Source organism: Boeremia exigua, assembly GCF_020726555.1.
Source record: "Boeremia exigua strain MPI-SDFR-AT-0100 chromosome Unknown C7974scaffold_14, whole genome shotgun sequence".
Taxonomy (NCBI): Eukaryota; Fungi; Ascomycota; class Dothideomycetes; order Pleosporales; family Didymellaceae; genus Boeremia; species Boeremia exigua.
Window position 1 is genome coordinate 1,002,126 of NW_025763531.1, and position 27,623 is coordinate 1,029,748.

A 27,623-nucleotide genomic window follows, 5' to 3' on the forward strand; every position below is an offset into this window, starting at 1 on the left:
ACTGCACACTGGCGAAATAACATTATTGTCATATAAGCAGAAAACGGAGGCTCCTTTTGCTAGCGTGAAAAAGTAGAGTGTCGAGTTTGACAATCGTGTGAGGCTCAGCAAGCATGCAGCTGCGAGACCTCCGGTCTTAGCATCCCTGCACATGCTAGCTCGATGGTAGCTCATGAGCGATCTTGATGACGGTGACAAAGAAAGAAATCTTTCCCAGAACCACTGCGATCCCACTACAGGGTGCGATCACCTTATAGCGTGTAGATAAGCGTTTTTGCGGGCCTACTCTTCAATCCACTGATACTTTTCTTTTCCCTGTCAAAAAGCCGGTGCATGCGCGAATTTGAACACTTGCTCACTCCCAAGAGCTCTCGAAGCAGTTTCCTAGCTCTGTATCGAGTAGTCTTACGAACTGTAAGTATGAAAAAGCCGACTGCTCTTGCCGCGTACGTGCACACGACTTTCAACTGTGCGCCCAGTCTGACCGTCGCAGCTTCCCCTCTTCCCATAAAGACTCACCTCTTCTCAGTCTGCCTCTAGAGCTCCGCGAGATGATCTTTCATCGGGTACTTGGCGGTAAGACATGGTTAATCAATGCAAGTTCAGCCAGGCCATGTGCAGACAACAGGGCTAAGTATGCCCTGGCTCTGCTTAGAGTCAATCGTCAAATTCACAACGAAGCTTCACTCGTTCCGTATCATTGCGGTACATTCTAGGGTCGCCACAGCGGCCATTTGAAGGAGCTCCTCTTCAAGCTCTTGCATATCCAGCGTGAAGCAGTAACCTCTGTCAAGCGCCACCAACGCAGCTATATTCTTCAAGGCGCGGAAGGCTTAGAGGTTAGTCCCATCTTCTGGATGGAGGTACCAAACATGGGCGGCTGGGGTTTGGATGGCCTAAGGCGGATCGAGATCACCATCATGTTGAGAAGTTGGAGCTTAGATCTGAACGAGCAGAAAGTCCTTGAGGCCCAGGATCGCGCTGTTACCAGATTACGTACTTTGGTAGAGGATCAACATCCAGGTATTGAGATAGTCATTACGTGGAAAAATCTCGATTTGACAGCATACGAGAGCGTACTCTACGGCGATTAGTTCCGTCACGGGGTGAAGCTGTATCCTTGCTCATCAAATGAGCACGAGCAAACCATGTCGTTCCTTTCTTGCAAGGCACGTTGTCGTTCAGGAACCGCAACGCTGAGGGGGTGCTCGTGCGCAGTAGATCTATATCATGGGCCATGTTAATGCAACAAAATGACGCTGGCCCGGAGATGTCGACGCCGTAGTGGGGTGCACAAATGATACCGACACGGAGCCGGCGCCCCATCGCCTCTGGACTCAGGGTCGGATACAGCCACATCTGAATAGGAGCTTGTGACAAAGTCATCTGCTGTACAAGTCGCTGAGCAATGCTGTACAAGTCGCTGAGCAAGGCTGGATAGGATTCCGAAGTCTCGAAATATAGCGTTGTCGGCGGTGCGAAGAGAACCAAGAGGCTCTCGCTCGGAGAAGTCGGCAGCCGCGGTATGCGAATGTACGACGTCGCGACAGAGCTTCTCGTGACGGAAGACGTAGTCAGCAGTGCTTCTTATAGACATTCTACTTCTCTGAATACTCGTTGTACTGCTTGTCGGTTCTGACTGGCCCCAATCTCCAGCTTTTGTTCCAGGGTAGAGAGATAAGCGGCCAATGACGACCTCGAAGCTGACCCTAAGGGATTCTGTGCCGCGTTCTCTGCTTCCGAAAATCTAGTCCAAAGCTGGGTTTCAAGCTCCACGCAAGGGCCTGACACGACCAGACGTATCTCGAACATAGTTATCACCCCAGAACGGAAGGTAGGGTAAGCACTACCATAGAACTGGTCTCGATTCCACGGCTTGTCTGGTCGCACACAGACAATCTCGCGATCATGCAAGATCATCTCGATCTCTACCACGGTGTCATCAAATGTGCCAAACGCAAAGGATGAGGATGCGCTGGACTGAGCCGCAAAAGCACTGGCAACCGTCGTGTCTCTGCAGTCAGCAACAACTGCTGGTAGAAAACCAAACTGCATTGTGGTCTCTACCAAATCAAGCATCGTTACGTTAGGCTCGACCTTAATATTCAATGTGCAAGGGTCGAATTCAACAACTTTGTTGAGCTCAGATATCCAGGCTGGCGATTTGTAGTGTTCAAAGAGACTCTTGGATCGTCTCAGATCCTGGACTATTGCAGCATGTTCGTTTTCTGATCTATATCTCTTCGGCATGATGGCAACTGGCCATGTTGCGTGAATCGGCAGTCCTCGTCTGCCTTTATAGAACTTGACGAGCAGTAATCACAGCTGTTAGATGCAAGTAAGCGACTGGCTTGATAAAACACCAGGCTGTATGCATCATAAGCATTGAAAAGCTCAAGCGATACGAAATAGATTGTCAGGAATTATCTCTAGTAATTAGTTACCGACGCGTGAGTATACAGCAGGACCATCCTTCTGACTTTCACCTTGTTTCAGTCGACCTCGATCCTACGGTGGTTGTGCTCAGCTTCAAAGTCTGTTTCGATGCTTGTAGCGTGCTCCACTCCCGGCTTGCTGATGTCATCCTTGCATGATTCAATCATCACACCCTTCCACCCCTTCCTGTCGATACAGTGGTTATTGTATTGGCTCGAAACTCCAGAGTCGTACTTATTTGGTGCTGCTGTGTTTCAATATGCACCTAGATGCGATGGTGATAGCTTTCTTTCCTGTGCGATCAGGATTCAGTCTGGCGTGCTGTACGTCGCGGTGTACATAGATCAGCAAGGAGCTACAATACCCATTGCATAACGGGCTGGTCTCTTCGATGTGCTCTTGTAGTCTAGTTCTTCGTCCATAGCCGCAGGGGTCTCGGTCATTGCATCGCTGACTGTCACTTTCCGCTGGCCTGTTTACTCACGAGCTGTGCCTGTGTGGGCGTGGTGTTATTAAGGATCGTGGTTGATGCCATTGGCGCCAAGTAAATAACGAAGCTTTAGATGGAAACAATACAGCGAGTGGATGACACGCGGACTCCGATTCCCTTACAAAGGCTGTAGTTAGCGCTCCTGGTTGACCAGAGTTTTGTCTTTTCTGGCTGTCGCCATCGTATCTCTCTAATTACCTTCAAGTATGAGTGTTATACACCACCCATCTAATAAATCATAGCAGTGTAGAGCTATAGTTAGTTATCTATAGTTGCTTCGAAGCAATCGCAAAATGGACAAAGTGAAAGTGCAGAGAAGGCGCGCGGTTTACTTCCACAATCTCATTGCCACTTGTTCAGTGAATCATGACATCGAAACAAGTGCTCCACCTCGGCTTTCCGCCGTACTCCCATACCCAAACGAACATGTGTCTTCCCTTCTCCATGTGGTCTGGCATCTGAATAGTCATCCAGTTCCCTTTGTCGAGCAGGCCTTCTTTTGGATCTTTGACCCGATCATCCTTGGGCCACACAAAAGCCTCGTCAGCAAACCCTATCTGTCGCAATCTGTGTTTGCTGGTCAACTCTGCTATGTCTTCTATCTCTTTCTCTTTCCCTCCTTTCCAGTACACAGACACCACACCTGCTCCTTTGCCGTCTACGTTGGCTCCGCGCGAGTGCCCATTACCGCCAAACATGAGTTGGATCTGCCCTCCGGGGACCGCGCTTGCCATATTGGCATTCTCAGAAGTGAAGTAGTTGGGAGTGCGCTATAAGGGATGGCAGGCGTGTGTGTCACCGCTGGCAGAATGTAAAGCGATATCCCAAACGTAACTGCTAGATTCTTCGATCCAATTACCCGGATTGTGCTTTGCTCGAGGCCAGCCTTTGCAGTATACTGCTAGCCCGGGGTCACTTCAGTACCGTTAGCAACAAGTCACAGCTTCATGATACTTTGTATTTACAAGGTATCAGTGTACAGGTCACCGGGCGCTCTGTAGTTGATAGCGTTACCCTTCATCCATTGCAGAATCTGGTGGCTGTCTTGATCTGTGCACCCGAGCCACGAGTGCGCGATCACGGTCGTGATAACTGCATAGAAGAATATGTGTGGCTGCAGTCGAGTCATGGTAACGGTCGGCACACCGAAGCTACAGCAACAGGGCTCTGAACTTATGAAACGACGAGCTGTCACGATCGACGCGAATCAATTTTAGGCGTATGGCTAGGTACTCTATGAAACATGTAGTGACTGAGCCAGTAGAGGTAAATACTGTAATCTTTCAGGAACGATTTGCAATGTGCCTGAGCATACTTCTGCGAGAGGTTGTTGCGAGCCGTACCATCTCCGATCGCACGGGATGCTGACACAGAGAAGCTCATTGTGTGTCAGCATTGTCTTCAAGGACCACACATGCGAAAAAGACACTGACTTATCCCGGATTTTGGCGGGTCCGAACTAATGGTTTGCTGACGGAATGTTAAGCATAAACAAGACATGGCGAGGTGGAATGAAAGAAGAGTGGCTTACGGAAAGTGGAAACCGCAACTGCAAGCGACCGTACAGGGCTGCCATACAGTGACGGTCACAATCGGTTTCCGGTCCGGCTGCTGAGATTTGTCCCCAAGCTTTTGAGATTTGTCCCCAAGATGAGATTTGTCCCCAACGCTAATATAGCGGAAATTAATCACTCAACATGGCTTAGCGTGTGATTCATCAACACGAAATTGTCGCGACATCAGCGCGTCTCTGCAACAGATCAATGACAAAGAAGATCGATGCGGGCCTGTCAATTCACTTTGCATTCTTAGCATGGAGGACATAACCTCCCCACTAGACCTGCTCTACAGCTCATATGAAGAAGCGTATGAAGCGCTCAAGACCCATGGCATGCAGCATAGCTACGGCTTCGTCCTCAAGCGAAGTTGGCCTCACAATTCAACTGTCAGGACACGCTACTACTATCACTGCGATCGCTTTCGACACAACTATCAGTCCAGTGCAAAGACTCTAAGCACAAGCACACGCTCTACTGGGTGTCCTTTCAAGCTTGTCATCTTCAGGACCAAGCACAGCGATCGATGGAAGCTAGAAGTACAGAACAAGGACCACAACCATCCCCGGTCAATCAACTCGAGCGCGCACAATGTCTACCGCAGGCGTACACCCGCACAGAAGGAAGTGATAGAATCAATGACTCATGCGGGTGTGCGGCCCATGCAGATACTAGCTGCCATCCAGAGAGAGGATCCGGACACACTAATAACTGCGACTGATGTCCGCAGCGAGAGGAAGGCTATTAGAGGAAAGCATCTTAATGGAAGAAGCCCAGTGGAGACACTGCTAGACGACTTGTCCTCGACAGACTGGGTCTTCACTGTTAAGAAGGACGACAACAATTGCATTCAGAACCTCTTCTTCGCCCACCAGAAGCAAGTCGAGCTTCTGCTGGCAAACCCTGACGTCCTACTGATGGACTGCACTTACCGAACCAACAAGTACAGACTCCCTCTACTGCACATACTCGGCTGTACCAATCTACAGACGTTCTTCTCTGCAGGCTTCTGCTTTCTTAGCAGCGAGACGCATGCAGACTACTATTGGGCGATCGCGAACTTCCTCCGTAAGACTGGCGTGCAACAGCCACGTGTGTTTATTAGCGACCAGGAAGAAGCATTGAAGATGTCAGCACGCGCACTGCTCCCAGGAGTTCCTCAACTCTTGTGTGTATGGCATATCAACAAGAACGTTCAGACGAAAGCGCAACAGACCTGGCGAGACGCCGATGGCACGACGAAAGAAGAGAAACGGAGAATTGCTGAGCAAAGGGCTTCATTCATGAAACGTTGGGCTCAGGTACGCTGACGCTCAACGCTAAGAGCACTTCAAAGCAGCTCTTGTACAGTTTAAACAACTTCAAGCTAACTATAGCAGCTTGTCTACGCAAAGAGGCCGTTAGAGTTCCGGTTCAAGTGGGACGATTTGCTTAATGACTACAGTCACCAGCCGGAGCTTTGCAGGTACCTGCAGGAGAATCAATACCAAACACGCAAGGAGTGGGCAGCGGCCTGGACTTCTTATTACCGACACTACAACACAATCACAAGCTCACCTGTCGAAGGAATGCACAAGGTCCTGAAAGACTATCTGATGACTTCAACAGGCGACTTGCTTCGTGTCGTCGGGAGGATCGAGCAGATGGTCAAGAGTCAATACAACAGGTACAGAAAGGAGATTGCTTCCTCTAGACACAGCACCAAGTTCAGGCACAAGCTCGAGTCCATGCCCTTCCTGCCTCCTGGGATCCATGATGTCCTTACTCCACCGGCTATTGAGCGCATCAGGCAACAAGACTTGCTTCGCCAGAAAGAGCAACAACAGCGTCGCGGCGGACATCCTTGTTCAGGCCTCTTCGAGAAAACGAACGGGCTTCCATGCCGCCATACGCTGCAAGAAGTGATGGCTGCTAGATCTACGTTACGATTGAACCATCTCTATGACGATCATTGGCGCTATCAACGCGAGCAAGGACCTTCGGTATTTATATCCCCTAGGCCGTACCAGTCTGTTCTGGAGCCCCTTACAGCTCAAACAAGAGGTGCGCCAAGGAGAAATGAAGCATCAACTCGCCGAGACCCCTCAGCTTTCGAACGGCATGTACCGCCTTCTGTACCTCACTTTCAGCCTTACTATCAACACGAGAGTCAAACACTTGCAGAAGCTCTGCAGCAAGTCAGCACCTCTGTCACAGTCTCGGTTCCAACCTCTGTACCAGGTGCGAGTCCTGTGACCACCTGCATATCTGTTTCGATACCTGCGCCCGCTCCGTTGCCTCCACCAACTTCTCTCCGTTCGTCCCCGCCTGTAGCCGTTGCTGTGTCAGTGACCGTGGCTCCGTCTCCTGGCTGGCGGCCTCCAACACTAGAGGAGTTCCTGACTGACATTGAGAATCGACAGCCTCAACCTGTCCTGTATCAGTGCAACGATATGATGGCAGCTACTAATTTCCTGACAGAGACAGGTCAGGAAGATGATCCTGCAGAGCTAGTAGAAGCGCGGAACATGGCTCTCGCCACATAAGGACTCTTCGCTCCCTGCACACTAACTATGGCGTGGAACTATTATTTTGGAGACATGGAGGCTTTCTATGCTGAGAGATTTGCACAGGTTGATGCTCAAGATGCACTTGCTGAGCCTGTAGATGTACCTACGCCGCGACCTAAGCGCGCCGCAGCAGTGGCGGCTCCAGAAGCCTGGAAAAGCCTTGGACCACGTAGGAAGCGACGGCGTGAGTAGATAATAAGTTTAGTGTCAGATATCAGGCCCTGGCCCGGCCAGGGTGAGGATTGTGAAAAGGATCAAGCCAAGGGGTTTGTACGACCTCGCGTATCCAGAGCCACAACCACCTCAAAATGAGACTGTAGAATTATCAGATCAGAACAACAAACAAAAAAATCAATCAATCTACTCTACACACAGTATACCTTGCCCTACTGTGACTTTTCCGTACTCTGCCTACAGTGCGAGTATTTGACAGCCTACAGTGCGAGTATTTGACATTTAGTAACATGCATGATTTAAGTGCAGCCTCCCTTCACACGTACCTATGTCCGGGTGAATAGAATACTGTAATCTATTTGGGCCTAGTAAGAATCTGGTTAGCGTTGGGGACAAATCTCATCTTGGGGACAAATCTCAAAAGCTTGGGGACAAATCTCAGCAGCCGTCAATCAGCGCTAGTCTTCGCGACCATCGTCTCGCTCGCTACATGCACAGAGGCATTCTGTTTATTGGCATAGTCTTGATCCAGCTCGTGCCTAGCAGACTGCGTGATCTCTGTAAGCGAGTCTGGATGCCACGTTTGAGGCGCAGTCTTCTCTTGAATTCGCCACAACGCCCGCATCTGGATCTCTCGAGCCATACTATTGAGAAAGCCACGCCGATGGTTCGTGTTGATGATAGAATTTGTGTCGCAGGCCAAGCGCTGTCGTGAACCTAAACTGTGTTACTAATCGTGCCGCGCAAGGACCTGAATATAAGCTCAGCTATGATGCTAAAACAATACAACATACACACTCTTCTCGAGATCCTATACCTGCAACCCCCGCACCCAACCGTGCGACAATTTGGCATGCTGATATCAGGCGGTCGCTGACTTAGATAGATCTTGTTGTGCGATGCGGGCTCGACAAAATGACCAGGATGGTTTCGGAAGTATAAGAGGCAACAGTAGCAAGCTGGCTTGCTACAAGCAATGAAAGGATTATCTTCTGCAAACTGCAGCTTGTGGGTATAGAAACGTTCCAAGACCGAATATGTGCCGTAAACCCCAATCATATCGAATTTCTGCATTGTACATTGGCCAAAATTTCTCGCCCTTCCGCTGCCGATGTCACCGACGCTAAATTATCCTCGGCGAATCAAGACATCCACTAAGAGTACAAGCCTAGTTACCAGGAAAGAACTTTTGTGGATATTTTTCACTCGTTTCTCAATATTATCACACATCCGGCCTTGATCGATTGTCTTCAGTAGATTCTTACGTCGGAAGCCTCTACAACTTTGTTTCTGGAACAAATGGGGCCGAGCAATTCCATTCTTTAAACACGCGTGCGACGTGTTGATGGCATTGCGGACAGAAACTCTGGGTAAGGCCCACGGGAAACGATGGCTGCCGATATTGGACGGCCACAGCTCACATGTCACGATGATTTTCATTGCCGTGTGCATCAAGTATTGAATACTACTCACGGTATGAGAGTTTGCTGGCCACCTCACCCATCACCACCCGCAGCGGCCGCAATATCACTCTCCTAAGTAATTACAAGCAGCACAAATTGGTAGCAAAGACTTAATTACTACAATACCAACTTGTTACGTGCATACAGCTTTTGTGCGTGGCTCGATATCCTGATATCTGATAGCTTGTGTTGGGGTGACTCGGCGCATCACGCACACAGATACAGTAATCGTTAAACCGGAAACTTGGCTTTGTGTTACGTCTATTGCCGAAGACTATCTTCCGGACGAATATCTACCCTGCCCGTTTCCAGAGTTGTGATACGTTGAACCCTGTACACATCAGCACGACCGTTACAGTATGGTGTAGGTGTCTAGCTCACGTCGGGATTGCTATAATAGTAGGATCCATCGCTATTGGAGTAGTGATAGGAGTTTGGGTTAGATGCACTAGAACCATAATCGCGAGAGCAATAATGGTTGCCCTACATCAACACATGTGTGAGATATTTTGAAAGGCTCTGTGAGTCATGCGCTTACTTGACTGTTCGTACCAGAGCTGGTGGTGGTGTAGCCGTTGCTGGCGGTGGAATTCGCCTGAGAACTAGACGAGGTCGACGATCCTTTAGTCATGGTAAGAGCTGACCGTGAAAGTAGAAGTATTGGAAGAAGGGCGTGTATTCTGATTTTGTAAATGAAGCCGTGCATGCTCAGCGTATATAGTCTTGTTCAGGATCAATCCGGTTAGCCTACCCCGCTACAAGAAAGCATCCATCGTCATAACAAGTGCGGCCCGCAGCGGCGGGAGCCAGTCAACAGACGGTCCGAGCGGCTACGTAACCATCAGAGATCTGCTCACCATGCATGTAAGCAGCCACAGTTGATGCTCCGGACGTCTGAAATCAGACTTCAACGTGGAACGATAGAAACTGTTCAGTAGAACGACCAACATTTGTATACATGATTCCATGGCAGCTGCATCGTTCTATGTACACAGCTTGCCAAAGACCTGCGCTTGCCGTCCTGCAACACACATTGTCTCTGCTCGGGCTGCACTTAGCTTACGTTCATTGGTCCTGTACGTGCAGTGAGACTCTGCATCTTCATCAATACTGTGCTACAAGCTGAGAGACTGTTATTGGCCAGAGATAAGATCCCGAAGGCTCCATGCAAGGCGAAGACGCATTCGTTGGCACGTCGATGTCAGATGTTACGTCTACGTTCCACATAGCTGGCAGTAAGTGCCTAGTCAAAGATAGTGTTTGCCGGCTTAGAGGATATGGAAACGGATCGGAATCTGGCCTGAACCGCCAATAGAACCGCCGGAACGCGTAGGCTTTGAGTCATTACCAAGATGAAGTGGCACAGTCATATCGACGGGATCAACTACAACCAGGATAAGAAACAAGACGCAGCGTAGCGACGGGAGAGTGCTGACAGCCAGCATCCCTGTCAGCACTCTGACTGATCTTCCGCGGAGAACGATGACCATCAGCATCCATGTCAGCTGTGCAGCTGGTGACAGTCAGCATCAAGGTCAGGAACAGCGCGAATTCACGTGATGTTTGGCGGGAACCGGCAGAATTTTGATGAGGCGAGCAAGGCGGTAAGGCAATGCGAGCTAGCCTGACAAAGCACAAGAACCATGTTGAGTTGATTTTCCGAACTGAGTTGAACTAATCATAGGTCTTAAGGGCTGATCCCAAGTAGGGCCCTGGGATAGGGCTGATCCCAAGTAGGGCCCTGGGATAGATTTTTAACTTATATGTCTATAAATCTAATATCTACTATATTAGCACGCGCACCTAAGCGCCTCCGCCAGCTCTTCGCACTGCAACTTGCTGCGGCAGTACACCACGCCCTTCTCTCCCCTGTTGAGCAGTAGCTGCTGCTGTCTTCGGCACATCGCCAGCGCCGTCTCCTGCGCCTTACCACGCTCGTACCACAACACGTAGTACTGCGTGTTCGGTTAGACGGTGCTCGCCCAGATGTATGTTGCGCACGGGAGCAGCATGCTCATTGCCAGCTCGCCCTCTCTTACCAGCGGGAGCGTTGCTGTCAGCAGCACGATTAGACACGGCAGCAGCCGTAGATTCTTCAGCAGCGCCAGCTTCGGCCGCCAGTCACTCGACGTGATGACGAGATGACACTCGTCCACCACCACCCACCGCAGCAAGCCCTTGCCGCTGAGCATGTTTACGTACCCTAAGAAGTTGCCGTTACTCGTAGTGTTGCCTGCGGCATCTGCGCTGACTATAACAACTGTGGCTGGGCTGCTCTCGCCGTGCTTCCACTCCCTATAGTCGATGCTGCACTTCTGCATCCGGTCTACTAGATCCTCAATGAGCGCTCGGTACGGCACTACAACTACCGTCACGCCAGCGTCATCTATGCAAGCCGGCACGCTGAACAGCAAGCTCTTGCCTCCACCAGTCGGCAGCACGACGATAAGCGGCGTCTATCCATTAATCACTGCGTGCAGCGCCAGCTCCTGCTCTGCGGATCGAAACCCAACGTCCTGCTGACCAAGCTCCTGCTGCATTGCCTTGCGGACTGCCTTCTCTTTCTTGTCTCTCTGCATCGACACGGCTTCCCTGCCCTGACTGTCGTCGGCGTTGTCATCATCGCCATTGCTGTTATCGCTACTGCGCCCCCGTTTCTTCGCGCTTCTGACCGGATTGATGTTGCCTGTCCGAGTCCCCTTCGACGCTGTCTGCTTCCCATCCAGCCCCAAGAAGCAGTGCCACATCACGCTGAGCGGCCGGAACGCTTCGATCGAGCGCACGCTAAGATACTTGACAATGTTGATCGGCACGCTGTAGTTGCCTACCCCCATCACCGTCGTCCTTGCGTTCTGCAGCTCCATCACGTCCTCCCCGTCCTCGTCTACCTCAGCCTCGTCCACCTCGCCAACCTCGTCTTGATAGCCCTTGCTGAACCGCTCGCCTACGACAACTCGACTAATGCCGACAGCCGCGTGCCGGTAGTCGAGCGTGTGCAGCGGCACTCCAAGCCTCTTGCCAGTCTCTCGCCTCAGCGCTCGCGTCAGTTGATTGGTCCCCTACGGACCCTGCTCGTCCGCCCATACGTAGTTACTGAAGCTACCGCCGAGCACCTACATAGTGAGATACTCACAGAACGGCTTCAAGTACGCCAAATACAGCACTATTACCTGCCCTAGCCGCGGCGGCAAGAAGCGCGGCACCACCTTCGGCTTGTCCCACTGCGACTGCGACTTGTAATAACGGACGACCGTCATTACCTGCCCGTCTATAATGAAGATGTTGCGGTCCTGCAGCAGCCTGTTGCGGTGTCGCATCGTCGTGATCTCTAACCCTCTGCCTGGCTGTCCGGACGTCATGTGCACGCAGACTATTAGCAGCATCAAGAAGCGGTCCACACAACGCAAGTATCACTTGACCTACTTTAGGTTCCACTACCCGTTGCTTGACTGCAGTCTGCGGCCCTGCTCTGTCTACTCAGCCTGCGTCAGCATCCACTCTAGCTTATCCTTGAGACTGTTGTCACGGTGCTACACAAAAGACACGCCCCGCCGCTCAAACGTGACGTCGTCGACGAGCGTGTCCAACTTGACGGCAAACCACTCTTCCGCCCTCGTCACCTAGAACAGCTCCTCCTACAGTATTTGCTCTGCCTTAGACACTATGTCCTGCGCCATCTTGCAGAAGCGGCTGATGTAGATCCGACGGCCGTGCAAGTAGAAGATCTTCTTGTCCTTTGACTAGTACGCGTTGCCTGAGTTACCAGCTGCTAGCGCAATGTACTTGCCGTAAGCCAGGAAGCTAAGTACCTCGCTCATCGGGCTGTACGAGCCGTCGGCCAGATACTTCTCTCTGTGCTCTAAGAAGCGCTCGCGGTCCTCATCAGTCTACTTGTCACAGCACGCAGACGGGAGCAGCTTCTCCACGCTAAGCACGCGCATATAGTAGACTACGCCTGCTAGCATGTATGAGTAGTTCTTCGCCGTGCGTAAGCGGTTCGTGTTGCTGTCAATGCCCAGTACAGCAAGAAAGTGAATAAGTCTGCTGCTGAACGGCTTGTCACCCGTTATCGTGAAGAAGAATGATGTAAGCAAGTTCAGCAGCACTTCAAGCTGAGCGTCGCGCTGGGCGCTGCGCTGCACTTCATCATCGGCGTCAGCATCGCGGTCCAACATCTCCCACAGTGTTACTACAAGCTCCTTTTGCTCAACTGTCCAGCGGAACAGCTCTCGCGCGTCTTTCATCAAGTCCTTCTCTCTTCGGCTGCTACTGGGGACGTTCGCTGGTCGGCTGCCGTCAGCATTAGAGAAGTTATCGTCGTCCCCTTCCTCTTCCTCTTCCTCTTCCTCTCCCTCTTCTTCCAAGCCATCCTCATCGCCCTCATCATCTTCGTCGCTGCCCTCGTTGCCGCCTTCCTGCGCCGCCATCCTCACCTCTGCGTCAGCCACGAAGCGCAGAGCGTAGCAGACGAATTTGACCATGTAGCCAGCGTAGCAGGCCTAACTCTCTGGGTTCTGCAATCGAGCTATGGGCCGCTGATCAATCTCCTATCGCTTCGCGCTCCTCAGCCACCGCCTCGTCTCTCGCGCAAGCGTTGACAGCCCCTTGACGCTTCTCTCCACCAGCAGCTCCGTTAGCTTCGCTGCCCGCCGCAGCTTCTCCTCGCCTTGATTGGGCAGCCGGGTCTGATGCGCAAGATGCATTAGATTGCGGTCAGCAAAGTGCTCTAGCCAGCCAGTCCCAACGTTGACAGCCACGATTCTGAGCACAGACACGGCGTTGATTTCAGCAGCAGGCTGAAGATACACCACGCGCAAGCGTAAGCATAAGCGTTGTAGGCGAAAATTCGATGTCTGGCGAAATCATGCAATCATAATTCTCTGTCAACGCCTCGCCATTCGTTCTTATGCTTACTTGTCTGCTTCGGACTGGCATTCCACACCCTTGGTTTTACACACTTTTGGTATTCCATAGCGGACTATTCTCTGAGGGAGTAGTGGAGACGCATATGCAGACGCGATGAATCGCCTGACATGCCACCGACGTGGGGTGCCTAAGAGACATGACACCTCTGTTGTAAGTACAATTGTTTTTTCAAGCTCTTCAGGCCTATCCTAGCGAATGTCTAGATCACATCTGCAAACCTGATACAGCGTGTTTCTATCTAGTACCAGTGTAGTGCGCTGAATCCAATGAACGTGGAGCCTAACAGCACTAGTCTTTACAGAATCTCAATAAAGTGCGCTTTCCGTCGACGGCTCCAGTTGCAGCAGCATTCGGATATCGGGCTTGCATTGTGTTACATGTGTTTTTGGTTTTGCAGCCAATCGTCTGTGTCATCGAATCAGATGGTTATCCAATTGAAAGAACAGTGCGCCTTTTTTTTTTAAAGACTGCTGTGTCGAGCTATTGTACTACTAGGGTTAATATTGGCCTTTGTGTGTCAAGATTGTAGGCAAGGATGTATACATACCTTGACAAGAAGCACGGCGTTTCCAAGGAACTTTGAAAAGGACTCACGGGGTATCTGCGTCAGAAAGGAACGTTCCGAGCTTACAGAGATCTGTGGAAACGCCTCTAATGCTTCGTATAGAAGGCCGTAAGCGTCAGGTACTTACATTTATGCTTACGTTATCAACATGAGTATCGGCATGAGTGTCAGCATGAGTATCGGCATGATAAGTCATACTGTTGACATACTAAAAGAGGGTGTCTGACACTGCGAGAGGCTCATAGCCGTTATTGTCCGTACAGTTTATAATCGGCAAGATGGCTTCTGCTAGTGTGGCTGGATCCAATGCCATGAGCTTCCGTCCGTGCGGTCTAGCGAACCAGAGGGGGGTTTGTTACTCGAACGCTGTCCTACAATGTCTGGCAAGGCTTATCTGTCTGCACAGCCTACAGTCTCAGCTTAGGGAAGCCGGACACGAAAGAGCTGATACATGGTATGCAGAGGTAGACATCACAGATCCAACTGCAGTAGAGAAACGACTAGGAAGAGCCTTAGGTCGAATCAACCCGGCTAAAGACTGCCTCCATGTGATACGAGAGATGCAGAACAATCAAACAGTCCTTGTTTATCCTTATTATTTCCAGGCTTCTCTGGCCGCCAAAGGAAGAAAGAGGGGAAGGCAATTTGTATCTGGTGGGGGTGCGTATCCGTTTTGTTGGTTTCGATTTGCTCTTGACGGCCTATGTAAAGGTGTTAGGTTCAAAGGACAGTCTGAAACAGCTTCGCACGATGTGGTTGATAGCATGTTCAAAGTCGACAGCTTGTTTGTCTGCACCTGCAGAGAGTGCTTCCGGACTGGAGTAAAACAGGACAAAAGTGCAACGGACTGGGGATTACGGCTTGACCCCAAAGGAAAAGGGTTACCAATACGCGCAGCACCACCCACAAGCATCCAAAAGCTAGTGGAAGCGCGTCAAAGAAGTATAGAAAGCACCAAAGAGCAGTGCAAATCCTGCAGGAAGGTTACGAAGCAGTCCCGTACCTGGAACGGCCTAAGGCTAGCACCTAGAATACTGTGTATCGAGATCAAGACTTATGAGCGACTTAAGAGGGATGGCAAAGAAGCGGAATACAAGTTTCTCTTCTCAAATATCATGCTTGACGGACATATTACGATTCCTATGGGGAAGGACGCATCTATGAATTATATGCTCGACTCTGTTGTGAAGCTTGAGGGAAGAGAGCACGAGCATGCGGTAGCCTATGTGCAATCTGAGGGCGATACGTGGTGGAAATGCAGCGATGAAGACATCACAGAGTCAACGCTCGCAGAAGCCCAACAGGGATGTGAAGATGAGCAGGTGTCCTTGCTCTACTACAGGAGGAAAGATGGTTGAGTAGATGTAGAGAGAATGGTAGATAGTGAGGAAGCCTGGCTCGAAAAGATGTAGAACAAAAGACAAGCAGTAAGAGGAGCAGGAGACCTACCTCCACGCGACCGCCACGATACGGGCCTCATTCGTGCTCAATTCGGAGTAAGGTCTGTCCCTAAGCGGCGGAAAAACTAAGCTCGGCCCCATAGAGTTCGGCCACCCCAGCACAAATCGAACCTCACTATTCGGAGTAGTATCTTTCAACAAAAAGAATTACAATTGCCACTCTGTACACATAGACTGAAGCGTGAGTGCTGCTGCTACTGCAGCTGCCTTTTTAGCTTCATCTTCTCCTTGTCGTGATGCCTGCTCAGCTTGTAATGCTGCTGCCCGATCTATAGCAGCCTTAATCGCCTCAACGTTGCTATAGCGCTCATTTGGGTTAACTTGAACACGCTTTCTGAAGCGAGTAGCAGTAGCACTATCTAGTTGATATAAAAGGGACAAGACTTGTCAACATCTGGATTGCCTCACGCAAGCTACCTATGCGCGCCTCCTTCTGGCCCCATGAGAACAAAATTGTGGAAGTATTGCTTTGTGCCACCGATGCTGACAAACTTTCGTCCTGTTAGAACAGTGTAGGCTATACCTTGCTATTGTTAGAGTTAAATTGCAGATAAAGCCAGGATGTTTACGAAGTCGCCGAGCTTACTGTTGATCTGAGTAGTGTACCTGAACAAAAGTTCAGGTCGTTTCGAAAAGGAGCAAATCAGATATATTGTGAGGTCCATTTCCAGGTTGAGGTATCTGCGACGTCAACCCTTGAGTACACTATATCTATTGCAGGGTCTTGATATGGATAAATTACTGCGAGCTACACGTAGGAACTTCAAAAGGATAGAGCCCTAGACATGAGCTGTAATCGGAAGGCTACGCAGTAGCCTAAACATTTCGATCGGCCATATATCACGTATCTTTGAAGGAAGAACGCATTTCCTGCAGTTTTTTAAACTGTGCAGTTTTTGGCTTCGTCTTTCTTACCGTCTTTAATGGTCGTCGTAGACCTGCTCTGCACGTCGGCCAACGCCTTAGCCATCTCCTCGCCCACACGCGCCTGCGCGGCCTCGCCTTTAGTCGGGACAAGCTGCGGACCGCTGTCTAACGTGACCCTGACCTCGAAGTACTGTGAGCCGTGCCGGCTGCTGAACAGTCTTCGGCGTTGTACACGCTTGCAGCCGTTTAGCAGCTGAGCCTGTAAAGCCTCTGCCCGGGTCCAGCTGCGGCGTCTGCGCTTCTTGCCGGCTGACCACTCGTGAACCCAATGCGGTTCCCTGCTCCGCGCGATGTACTGGCATCTCGCTCGTCCGAGTCGACACAGCAAACCGTCGTCGTACACTGGCAGCTGGGGTATTGGGTCAATGCCGTTCCTTGGAATCTTCAACTTACTGGGGTACTGCGGCAAGTTTTGCCACTGGCGGACGGCATTACCGACAGCTCGCGCGCTCTTCAATGACTTCTTGTGTTGTTCCTGCAAGTGGCCCTTGATCTGATCTGGTCATACTGCGTATCGGCACTCTCTACACACCGCAACCTGGTACTCGGCCAAGTGCTCAAACCATCGATTCTCAACACCTCCCGCTGAAGTTTTGGTGGCTTCGTTCTTGCTGGATTCAACGCTGCATTCGCTGTTCGTATTGCTGCATGATCAAGGTTCGCGTCTGTTTGATATTATCTGAATCTATCAACCTCATGGGTTTTTCATGGTACTTACGGCTCTGGAACCGCTCTCACGTTGCTCTTCCCTGTTAAGCCGTCGTATCCATCAGCAAGATTGTGAAATATTGTTAGTAGCTTGTTCATTCTTATTCCCCAGAATTCAACTTCCTGTTCGAGCCATGCACGGGTATCTACCCTCTCTCGGTGCGTCTCAGCTATTACCAGCTGTGGAGAGATTATTTCTCTTAACACCCCGTTATGTACTGTCAAAAGTACCGCTATGCCCTTCTTTATTGCCATGATGCAGCTACAATCCTCTTCAAGCTCAGATCCGTCATCATATGCTCCCCTGCATATCTGTTGTGGGTACCTACAGGAAGCGCATTGACCGCTTCCCCTCCACTTCGGCTGCTCTACAGTGCAAAGGAAGCGCAACATCTTTCGAGTCGACGCAGACTCTTCTCGAAGCCTACAATTTCTTAGTTCGTGATCGTATACTGACTCGCGCCACTCATACGTCAAGCATAGCGAGCAAGGGACCCCACTCCAAAACTCCAATTGACCCCGCAGTCGATGCAGTATTTGAGGGTGCTTGCCCCCAGCCCACAGTTGCTTATCCGCTTTGTCTCGCTGGGCGAGATGATCGCGTACAAGTTTTGTGTTGACGGAACGGTCAATTGGCTCAGGGGTGCTCGTACGGCGCGCCACCGTAGAGAGCTGCCCAAAGACCCTTGTAGCCGTAGCGGACTTATCGCCCCCGACTTCTTCTGTAGAGCACAGCCAGTTGTGTACATCCTTCACCTGATCGCCTGGAGCCCGCTTTTTCAATTCGGTGATATCGTTCAGCCGATTACGACTAGGATCTCCCATCATTGCGGATAGACCGTCCAGAACAGCGGATTCGCAGGCACACTCTGGCATGAGACTTGGATCGGACGCGGGAAGGGAAAGGTTTATGGACATTTCGCATTGTCCAGAGCAAAAGCTCCCTCCACTATCCCGAAAGCTCATCATGTTCCTCTGCAGGTCGTTTCTCGTCTGCCGAACCTGGTCGGCACCCGGTACTCGACACTGTGCGATCATGTGGTGCCCTGAGCACCAGTACCCGCGGATATGGCACAACGAACAACGCTCGCTCCAGATTCTGATCTGGCTTTTCAAGGTCTTCAAATCGATGGGGGCAGAAACGCGTTCTTCCCTCATACGTGCGCTTTCGGAGAGTAAATATAACAGGCCGCGTTCGCCATCTCTGCTGGCAGCCTGATGCGGAACGCTATGGCTAATTGCGTCTGATGGATGGCCACAGTTTCCTGTCCGAGGTTCTTTTGCTTGAGGAATGAGGCGTTATCGCCTATCGTCACAAGCTATTCTTTTTCTCTTCGCCTGTGCGTCTAGGAGACCTTGAACACCCTTCTGGCGCTCTGGAGGTAATGCAGCTGTGCTAGAGTGCCTTCGCTGTGGGGAACGTGTGGGACTTTGTACAACCGATGTTGCGGGTAGGTCGTCCTTGGCAGGACTGCTATCCTCGTCCGATGGTCGGATAGCTGGCGAATGTGGTGCCACTTTGAGAGAATGCGTTCTTCCGGTGCTACGATATTTCTGGCGTTTTCCATCGTTCGAGTATGTAGCCTCCAATGGCTTGGTCGCATTGTTCCCCGTATTGTTCCCCGTACATCGCTTGCGCTTTTTGGTCGAGGATGTTTCGGGATCTGTCGGCAGGAAAGTAGGTGTGATCCCATCTGCAAAGCTGGCTTGTGCAGGACTGTGTTGAAGTGTTGCTGGTGAGGACTGTTGCTGGAGCCCATGTTCGCCAGTTGAGACATCCGAGCTGAAGCCTTTGGTCGGCTGTTGCAAAAACTCATGTCATCGGATGGAGACCCACTCATATATACGCAACAGCGATGGCTGCAAGTGTGTTGGGAATGCGCCGTCCAGACCGTAAGTATTTGCCCGCTGCAAAGGCCGGTGGCCGCTTTGCCACGCATATGCAACGTTGATGTCTGCATTCGAGCTTTTGTCGTCGTACCTGTTGAACCGCTGATGCACTTACTTCACATGCTTTTCCGTGATCGCGATGGCCAGCTGCCTGCATAATTGAGCGTTGACGACCCATCCCCACACCTGCGAGCTGGCTCTTTGGAGGACTGCTGTAAGCTTGCGGGATTCCTAGGGTCGATCCGGGGCCTGATCAGAGCAGAACAGAAGCGTGCTGCTGTGCTTTGACAGGTCGTCCCGTCTCTCTCGTCGCAACATCCTGACAAAGGGCCAGATATAAACGAGATGATAATAAACAACTCGACTCGCCCGTGCCGGTAGGTAGCGGGCAACGTAGGACTCACGATTGGTCGATCTTTTCGCTTTGTGGTGTCGGGTGAGGTAGAAAACATGGCCGTTGTACATATAAAAGCCTCTAGCGCTCGTTGGTCCGTTCTCGCATTCTAGGCCGAAGAGTTCAGAGACTCGGGGGAACTGCCCCCCACTCGTGTAGCACATCCCCGCCACTGCCTCCTGAAAAGCCTCCATCTTTTTAAGATAGAGGAAGATCGCTTTCCAATTCCAGCGGCCTTCCCTTAACAGCCCGTTCCGGCGAGTGGTGCAAGTCCGGGTAGACAGCTCCAGATAGGCCTCCGACAGATGATTGTCAGGATGATGAACAAATGAGAACCCCTGGCTGGTGTTGCCAATCTCATCCTTCACCTGACTAAGATCTACGGGCGGAAGAACTCCGAACATCAGCTCTCGGCAGAGGTCCTCCGCTTCATCCACGAAGACCTCGCTGAAGCGGCGGAAACTGTCCATAGTGACCTGTTTGGTGCCATGTGAGATAGTCTGGCCATCATCGCTCCAACGGAAGAGAAACGATGGAGCATCTGTGCGCCCAATCACTCGACCAAAGTCTCGAAGACTCTGGAACTCTGCGAGAGGATGCATGGCACCTTCTACCATGTACTTGAGTCGCACGACGTTCAATTGCTCCAGCTGCCCGTATCTTGGCCGTTGTTCTAAGCCTATGTGTGGGTACGCCCTGTAGGGCAAAGCGTACTCCAAGAAGAGCAGTCGCTGGACGTAAATAAGCTGCGACAGGATAGGAGTAAATGATTTTGCTGTCCGAAATGTTTCGCCAGCGCCTTGCAGCGCGAGGATGCCACTGTAGAACACGAGCGTACTTGGGCTTGGTTGCCCGTCTTTGAACTCTTCCGTCATGAATGTAATGCACAATTCGAAAAGGAGCTCTAGCAGCTCGGCAGCTGCAGCATGTATCGCACTAGCTTTGTCGCTCAAGACAGGCTCCCGTAAGGACGAGGCGGTACTGCTGTCGCTTTGCAAAGCATCCTCATCCTCTCCTGATATATCTGCCACGTCCGATCCGACGTCCTGCTCCTCGTCTTGATCTGTCTCGTCCTGTTCGGTTGTAGCTTCTTCGTCAGCCTCTCCATCGTCAGTCTTTTCATTTGCTTCGCTTCCACGCTGGCTGTCGTCAGTCGCACTCCTGTCGCTGCTCCTTCTCTGTTGATCACCTGCAAGGTCCGACCAGAGGTCTAGCCCAATACAATGGTCCCATAGACGATGATCCCATATCGAGCGCAAGCGAGTCAATTGCTTCCGACTGAATTGGAGGCCAGGTAGCATCGAGCGCTTGCTCGACTCCATGCGCCATGCGCGGAATACGAATGCAAGAAAGCACTTCAGCCACCGGCGATAATACTTTCTAGTTTGCTCTCGAGCAAGAAACTTAAAGGGCTTCGGAAAGCAGGGCGATGGGCTCGTGGTGATCAGCCAGCACAAGAGCGGACGGCCGGTGCGGCGCATGGTCTCTTCACATCTATCAAGCACGATCTGGACAGCTTGTGTTAAATGCCATATCTTCTGCTCATCTCCAGCGGGGCTTATGATGTTCGAATCATGCTCTGATTGTCCGATGGTCCGGTCGACACCATCGTGCACTACGGGCAACTCAGCAAGGCCCAGCAACACATCGCGGCGAACGCCCTGGTACGTGATGGGCCAGCGAGTGCGCTCCATCCAGGGGCCCGTGTTCTGCAGCGTCTGAGTTCCCATATAAGTCAGCGCGGTGCGCTGTTGCTCCTCACGTCGAGCCTGCTCGCGCTCTCGCACCAGTTTGAGATGTTCGTCAGCACATGATAGGCTTAGCTGACGTAGCGTGCTTCCGTTCGTTGATACTGTCCAGTATTTGCGCGTCGGGCCGTCCCCCCATGTCTGGAGGAACACATCGTCGTACAAGCCGTCGGTCCTCGGTTTGGAAGCCCGTTCGCGCAGATGGAGCTTGCTGAGATGGCTAGTCAATTGTTTGAGACTGATGGTATAGAACTCGCACTGGCGGCAAGCGAAGCCTTCATGAACGTTGAGCTCAGGATGCGGTGTTGATGCGTGCGGGCGGAGAGAGATACTGCTTGGGTCTTTGAACGCACACGGGTGCTGACGAAGATACTGCGTGAGCCCCTTGCGCAGCTCCTTAGGAACGCCGTGCTTCCTGTCTAGGTGGGTGGTGACCTGCGAACTTGCTGTGGCAAGTGCGTATTTGCACTTGCGACATATCAGTGCTTGACTCTCGCCGTCCACGTATAGATCGCAGCGCGCCAGAATGGTTGGTGTGGAGTCACGGTTCATGATGACGGGGAATAGCAACACGGCAACACGGCAACACGGCGAGCGAGCAAAGGATACGGGACTCGCAACACAGGACAACAGGAGATGAGCTGTAGCAGGAGGAGCGATGTCATGCTATATAAAGGAGTTCTTGTCAGTGTAGGGGCAGTGTGACGAACGCGTGCACGGCCATTTTTCGGAAATTTGACAAAGGTTATCGGGAGCACGGACGGAGAATGGGAAGTTTGATCAAAGTTCCAACAAGCATTAGCCCAGTACCGTGGTACACGCCGTGACGCACGGCCCCGCGTGCCGCCCGCCCAACCACCCTCAGTCACTTTTCAGAAATGAGGTCATTGAGCCACGTACAATAGCTATTATTGCGAGATTCTTTGGTAGAGTAAAGTGTTGATATGCAAAACAGTGTACAGCAAAGTATTAATAGTTCTGAGTAGCGGTGCGGCCGCTGCGGGTGGTGTGGGTGCGGGCTGGCGGAGGAGGACTTGGAGCAACAGCACCGCGACGAGGCGCCACAACACAACGCTTCTTGGCTGCAGGCGTCTTAGGAGTAACTGAAGCCTTGCGCTTGCCTTTGTTAGGCAATTGGGAGGCTTTTTGAGCGTCGCGAGCTTCTTTATCTTTCTGCCTTTGCAGTTTGCGAACGTTGATTGCTGCGCGCTCTTCTGCGCGCTCTCTGTCACGAACAACTTTTGCTGCAGCAGCTGCCTCGCGCTTCTGTTCTTTGATCTTATCCTTGTATAGCTTATTGGCAGCCTTGAGCTCCTTCACTGAGGCCTTTTCAAGCTCCTCTGCATGCGCAGTCTCCTTCAGAATCCGCTCTCTGTGGCGGGCTTCCTTGAACGATCAAGGCGACCACCAGCGAGCTCCTCCCCAGTCATCTAACGTTGGCTTGACTAAATTAAGTGCTTTGCTCTTCTTATTCTGCTTCTTCTTAATCGCGAGAGACTCACTGAGCCCGTCGTTCTCGTTGCGAAGTAGCTCATTATTGACTGCAAGTGTGTGGACTTTCTGACGGAGGGCGCGCGCCTCCTCTGAGCTTTTATCCGCCACAACAGTCTAATTCGCTCATCAAACTACGTGCTGTTATACCTGATGGAGGCGGCGGAGGAGTCGACTGATCAGCAGCTCCTTCAGGAAAGCGCTTGAGTACTTTGTCGCGATTGAGCGGGTGAAGGCCTGTCGTGTCAAAGGCTTTGAGTATATTGTCTTTGGTGAATGATTGTAGCCAAGCGGGCCAAAACAATGAGAAGAAGCTACCTTTCTTCACTGGCAACAAGCCCTTAGAGCGCTGAGTCCGCTCTGTCAATTGCTGTGAGTATGCTGTCGATAGCGGCTTGAAGAGGACGACGTTGGCTGGCTGGAGCGTGTGAGTACTGTGGGGAGGAAAGATAGCTACAAGTATCTTGTTTTGATAACAGTAGGTTAGAAACGAGCGGCTTATATGGCTGCCGTGGCCGTCAATGATAAGTAACCTCCACCTTCGACGTGCGGAGGCCTTTGTTTCTTCGTCAAAGACCTGTTGCAGCCATCCAAGGCCAGCGTCGTCGTTGCTCCAGCCGCTCTGCGTGACCGTGACAAAGACTCGATGCTTGGATTGCTTGATATCTCGCACCCATGCGTCCTGGACGTTGCCGCTATCACTCGCCATGATTAGGCCTGGAGGAAGAGCGACTCTAGAAGCGCTCACGCACGCTATAAGCGTCACCCATTCTCTGTTGCCGTCCTCCAGAGCCTGGCGGAAGCGCTTGTTGCCCCAGCTTGTCCTGCTGAACACTCGTTTCTGCCTGCCTATCCTGCCAATCATGAAGCCCTTCTCATCCATATTGTACGTTTGCTCTGGCTGTATGTTCTTCTCGGCTATTTTGAGCTCTAGCATGTCAAAGTACAAGCTGTACTTGCTATGAGAATCAGCGGCGTGACGTTCAGAGGCCATGGCGGAGGTCCATCGTGGAGTGAGCGCGTCGTGATGCTTGGTGACGAATCGGGTAACCCACATCTTTCCAACGTCGAATCCGCAGATAACAGAGGCAAAGTTTTGAATCATATCGCGCGTAGGAGGAAGGTGCTCTCTACAGAGTTGATCTATGTAATCAACGAGCTCCAGCTCTTCGTGGTTAGTGAGGTTTTGTTGTTCTACCTTCTGTTGCATAGAACCCTGAACGCCTCGGTGACGCCGCGACAAAGTTGAACGATCAACACCATGCGTATCTGCAATCTTTTGGTAGCAAAGTTCACCACGCGCATTAGCTGCGCGTGCATCTCCAAGCGCGTCTTCTAAAGTCATTGCGTTGTTGAGTTATGGTGTTGAGGATAATTCGTTGTTTTGATGATCGCGTGCGGCACGCGGGGTCGTGCGTCACGGCGTGTACCACGGTACTACCGTGCACGTGCACCCAACGAGCCAAGTCAGCCAACGAGCCACTACAATATAGAGCTGCGATTTCAAAAATGAGGCTATAGAGCCACCCACAAAAGCTATTATCGCGAGATTTCTTGGTGTATTGATAAATAGATGTATGCGAAACTTTCTAGCTATTCAGCTAATCTTTTAGGTGCTTGTATTGATCGTGTGCGCGTCTTCTGGGGCGGCTTCTGGGGTGCCGTGGGTGCAGCGTCTGCCTGACTTGCTGCACCCACAACACGGCGACGCTTTGGTGGATTTTTTGTAGCACTGTGTGAGGCTTTTCGCTTACGCTTATTAAGTGTATCGTGAGCTTTTTGTGCGGTTGCAGCATCGCGTTGCTGCTTTTTGAGTGCTCGTTGAGCAGCGAGCTCTTGAGCCTGTGCTTTTTTGGCCTCACGACGCTCCTCAGCAGCACGTTGTCGAGCCACCTTTGCTTCAAGAGCAAGGTGCTTTTGAAGTAACTTTGAAGCCTCTCTTGCCTCTTTATCGAGAGCTTTTTGGAGTTGTAGCTGCTCAGCGTCATCCTGTTTTACACGCTCACGATAGCGAGCTTCGCGGAGCTTTCTTGGAGACCAGAGGACTGCACCACCATGGTACTCCTCGCGCTGTTGAAGGTCCATAGTCTTGCTGTTATTGGTGCGCTTTCCTCTTACGTTAAGCGCTTCTTGTAGGCCTTGGTTCTCGTGGTGGAGTAGCTCGTTTTGTACTTGTAGAGAGATCAACGAATCCTCCAGCTGTTTGGCTTCAACTTTCGACTTATCAGGCACCGCAGCATCGTAGATTTTTTGCAGCTCTCTCCAGCTATCGCCGTCACCATGGTGCTCAAGTTGTGAAGCCGTAGCTTGTCGTGAAGTGCGATTGTTGAAGCGTTTTAGTACAACGTCTCCGTCCATCGGCCACACGCCTGTAGCTTGAAAACTCTTCTCTATAAGCTCTGGCCGCATTGTAGAGCTCCACGCTGGCCAGAAGTTCTCAAAGAAGTCGCGTTTTGTAATCCTTGTGATGCCTTGCGATTGGTAGAGGTGGCGATCAAGGTTCTGAGTGTAGTACTTCGCGAGAGGTCCAAAGAGCACGACGTCAAGTGGCTGCAAACTGTGGGTTGAGTGAGGTGGAAAGATGGCCAAGAGTATACGATTGCTGTCGCAAAAGTCTATAAAGTCAGTTGTAACGTGACTGCCGTGGCCATCAAGGATGAGAAGCCTGTAACTCCGTCGCGCTTTCTGCTTCGTAAAGCGCTCAAATACCTGCTCAAGCCAGGCCAATCCTATATCGTTGTTGCTCCAACCTGACTCTGAGTGAGACAAGAAAACCTCGTGTTTGCCAACCTCTATAGCGTCGACCCAACCCGATTGAATCCCAGAGACGCCCTGGTAAATGAGAGCTGGCGGCAGTGACACTCCAGAAGCGCATACGCAAGCTATAAGCGTAATCCATTCACGGTTACCGTCTTTTATAGCCACCTTAGGCCCACAAGAGGCCTTTGAGAAGATTCTTTTGCCAGCTTTTGCAACACCAACGTGGAAGCCCTTCTCGTCCATATTGTACGTATTCTCAACGTCAACGCCGTGCTCTTGCATCTTCGAGTGTAGCAATTCAAAGTACAGCTTGTAATTGAATGGTGAGTCAGCTTTGTGCCTCTCGTGATCGATTCTGGAGCTCCATTTGATAGTAAGCTCGTCGGCGTGGCGATGGAGAAACCGAGTAACCCAGCTGTAGGAAACCTCCCATTTCGTAATTGTTGAAGCGAAGTTTTGTACCATCTCGCGCGTTGGTGGCAAGCCTCGCCTTGTGCATCTTTCTATGTATAATACAAGTTCGTGCTCCTGTTGTGGGTTGAGTAACTGTCGCTCGCGCGCCTCAACGCTGCGGGCGTGCTGTGATCCCTTGTGCCTCCGCGACAGCGTCGTGCGATCAACACCGAACTGTTTTGCAATTTGGCGATACGAGAATTTATCTCCAGCTTCACGCGATTCCAAACAATTAATCGCTTCTTGAATTGGATCCATGGTGGTGGAGTTATGACGCGTCAAAGTTGAGACGGATCTTGATGTTCTCCAAAACGCGTGGCTCGTTGGCCGACCTGGCTCGTTGGGTGCACGTGCACGGTAGTTTGCGACCCCAACGAGAGACGCAACCTGACACGGTCTCGTGCACCCGTCTCTCACCGAAGAGGTATGTCTAGGAGGGCTATATCCACGCTTAGATATTGAACAGTTGGAACTGATTAACCTTGATCATGCTACAGAAAGCCCTTCAGCGTACCCAACTGCTCAATGTAGTGGAAGAGGTGGGTGTACATGCAACGCCCGGCATACATCTGACATAGCGAGGCAAGCCGAACGCTGCATGGAGAGCAGGATTTGCTCCCAATCCAAACCCACTTCCTCATTGTCTGAGGGACGATGTCCATGGGAAGTAGAACAGAGAGGACATAAGTCGTAAGCCTCACGCTACACAGGCCACACATCAAGCTGTTCCTAATTTGAGTTGTGAGAAGAAGCCTCGAGGATTCTTTGCATCCTCTCCAAGGCAACCTTTCTTTGTACGAGCTGTAGATACAGGTGCCTGATTTGCCCAAGGACTATCAGATTGCTGGTGATCCATCCAAGCCGAGAAAGCACGTCGACATTATCCTATCACCTCAAAGTTGTTCCCCTGGACTCTACACCACCTTATGAAGCACTGTCTTATACATGGTGCAAACAAAGCGATGGCTACCTGCAGTGTGATGGAAAGAACTTCAGTATAAGGCGGAATCTCAGAGAGGCTCGTACACGCCTCTGTGGCACTGTTGTCCAGCGAATTATATGGACCGATGCCATCTGCATAAACCAGGATGACATGGAAGAAAAGGCAAGTCAGATAAAGCTCATGCGGGAATTCTACAACAAGGCGACGCGCATTCTCGTTTGGCTGGGGGAAGATGTGGGCGGTAAGGCTGAGAAGCATTCGACCGGATCGGCAGGATTGCTCAGCCCGAAAATAACGTCCCTTCTCCCAAAGTCTCCTGGTGGGATCCCGTAGCTGCATTCTACAGGTGGGCATGGTTTTCGCGTCTATGGGTCTTCCAGGAGATAACTATGGCAACCTCTGCTGACCTCTACTGGGGAACCTTGAGTATCTCTTGGAGAACGGTCGGTTATGCTTCCACCCGGATAAGAACACAATGTTATCAAGCGACGCTGTACCACTTTATGCCGAATGTGTATAACGCGTTTCTGTTCTGGAAGTTGTCAAAGATCGGTGGCTATTCCCATCAGCACGAGTCCTTGCTCTATATGCTACAAGTCACCCGGTGCCTCCAGTGTACTTTCCAGAAAGATCGCATTCACGCTCTCTCAGGTTTCGCAACCGCGGATACTGGTCCCAACAAATTGCCGG

At 51.3% G+C, this 27,623-nt stretch overlaps 7 protein-coding genes across 7 annotated transcripts; 2 read left to right on the top strand and 5 right to left on the bottom strand.

Annotated features, from left to right (window-relative positions):
• Positions 1-1,767: 1,767 nt before the first annotated feature.
• Positions 1,768-2,163, bottom strand: C7974DRAFT_292035 (uncharacterized protein; the record flags this gene model as incomplete). The annotated part of the gene is made up of 1 exon (XM_046137653.1): positions 1,768-2,163. A coding segment is annotated over one exon (396 nt), but the record flags the coding sequence as incomplete, so codon positions are not given.
• Positions 2,164-3,282: 1,119 nt separating this feature from the next.
• C7974DRAFT_418274 (uncharacterized protein) lies at positions 3,283-3,660 on the bottom strand (the record flags this gene model as incomplete). Its single annotated transcript, XM_046144148.1, has 1 exon — positions 3,283-3,660. The coding sequence occupies one exon, from the start codon at positions 3,658-3,660 to the stop codon at positions 3,283-3,285; it is 378 nt and encodes a 125-aa protein (XP_045991870.1).
• Positions 3,661-14,260: 10,600 nt separating this feature from the next.
• C7974DRAFT_444874 (uncharacterized protein) lies at positions 14,261-15,517 on the top strand (the record flags this gene model as incomplete). The annotated part of the gene is made up of 1 exon (XM_046145530.1): positions 14,261-15,517. Exon 1 carries the CDS (start codon positions 14,438-14,440, stop codon positions 15,515-15,517), a length of 1,080 nt encoding a protein of 359 aa, XP_045991871.1. The 5' UTR covers positions 14,261-14,437.
• Positions 15,518-16,499: 982 nt separating this feature from the next.
• Positions 16,500-16,730, bottom strand: C7974DRAFT_322232 (uncharacterized protein; the record flags this gene model as incomplete). The annotated part of the gene is made up of 1 exon (XM_046138846.1): positions 16,500-16,730. A coding segment is annotated over one exon (231 nt), but the record flags the coding sequence as incomplete, so codon positions are not given.
• A 1,776-nt stretch (positions 16,731-18,506) lies between these two features.
• Positions 18,507-19,295, bottom strand: C7974DRAFT_76850 (uncharacterized protein). Its single transcript, XM_046147238.1, has one exon. The coding sequence runs from the start codon at positions 19,213-19,215 to the stop codon at positions 18,601-18,603; it is 615 nt and encodes a 204-aa protein (XP_045991873.1). The 5' UTR covers positions 19,216-19,295; the 3' UTR covers positions 18,507-18,600.
• Positions 19,296-22,095, bottom strand: C7974DRAFT_76849 (uncharacterized protein). The gene has a single exon (XM_046147237.1). The coding sequence runs from the start codon at positions 21,836-21,838 to the stop codon at positions 19,376-19,378; it is 2,463 nt and encodes an 820-aa protein (XP_045991874.1). The 5' UTR covers positions 21,839-22,095; the 3' UTR covers positions 19,296-19,375.
• Positions 22,096-26,819: 4,724 nt separating this feature from the next.
• On the top strand, positions 26,820-27,266 carry C7974DRAFT_322170 (heterokaryon incompatibility protein-domain-containing protein; the record flags this gene model as incomplete). Its single annotated transcript, XM_046138844.1, has 1 exon — positions 26,820-27,266. A coding segment is annotated over one exon (447 nt), but the record flags the coding sequence as incomplete, so codon positions are not given.
• Between the last annotated feature and the right edge of the window lie 357 nt (positions 27,267-27,623).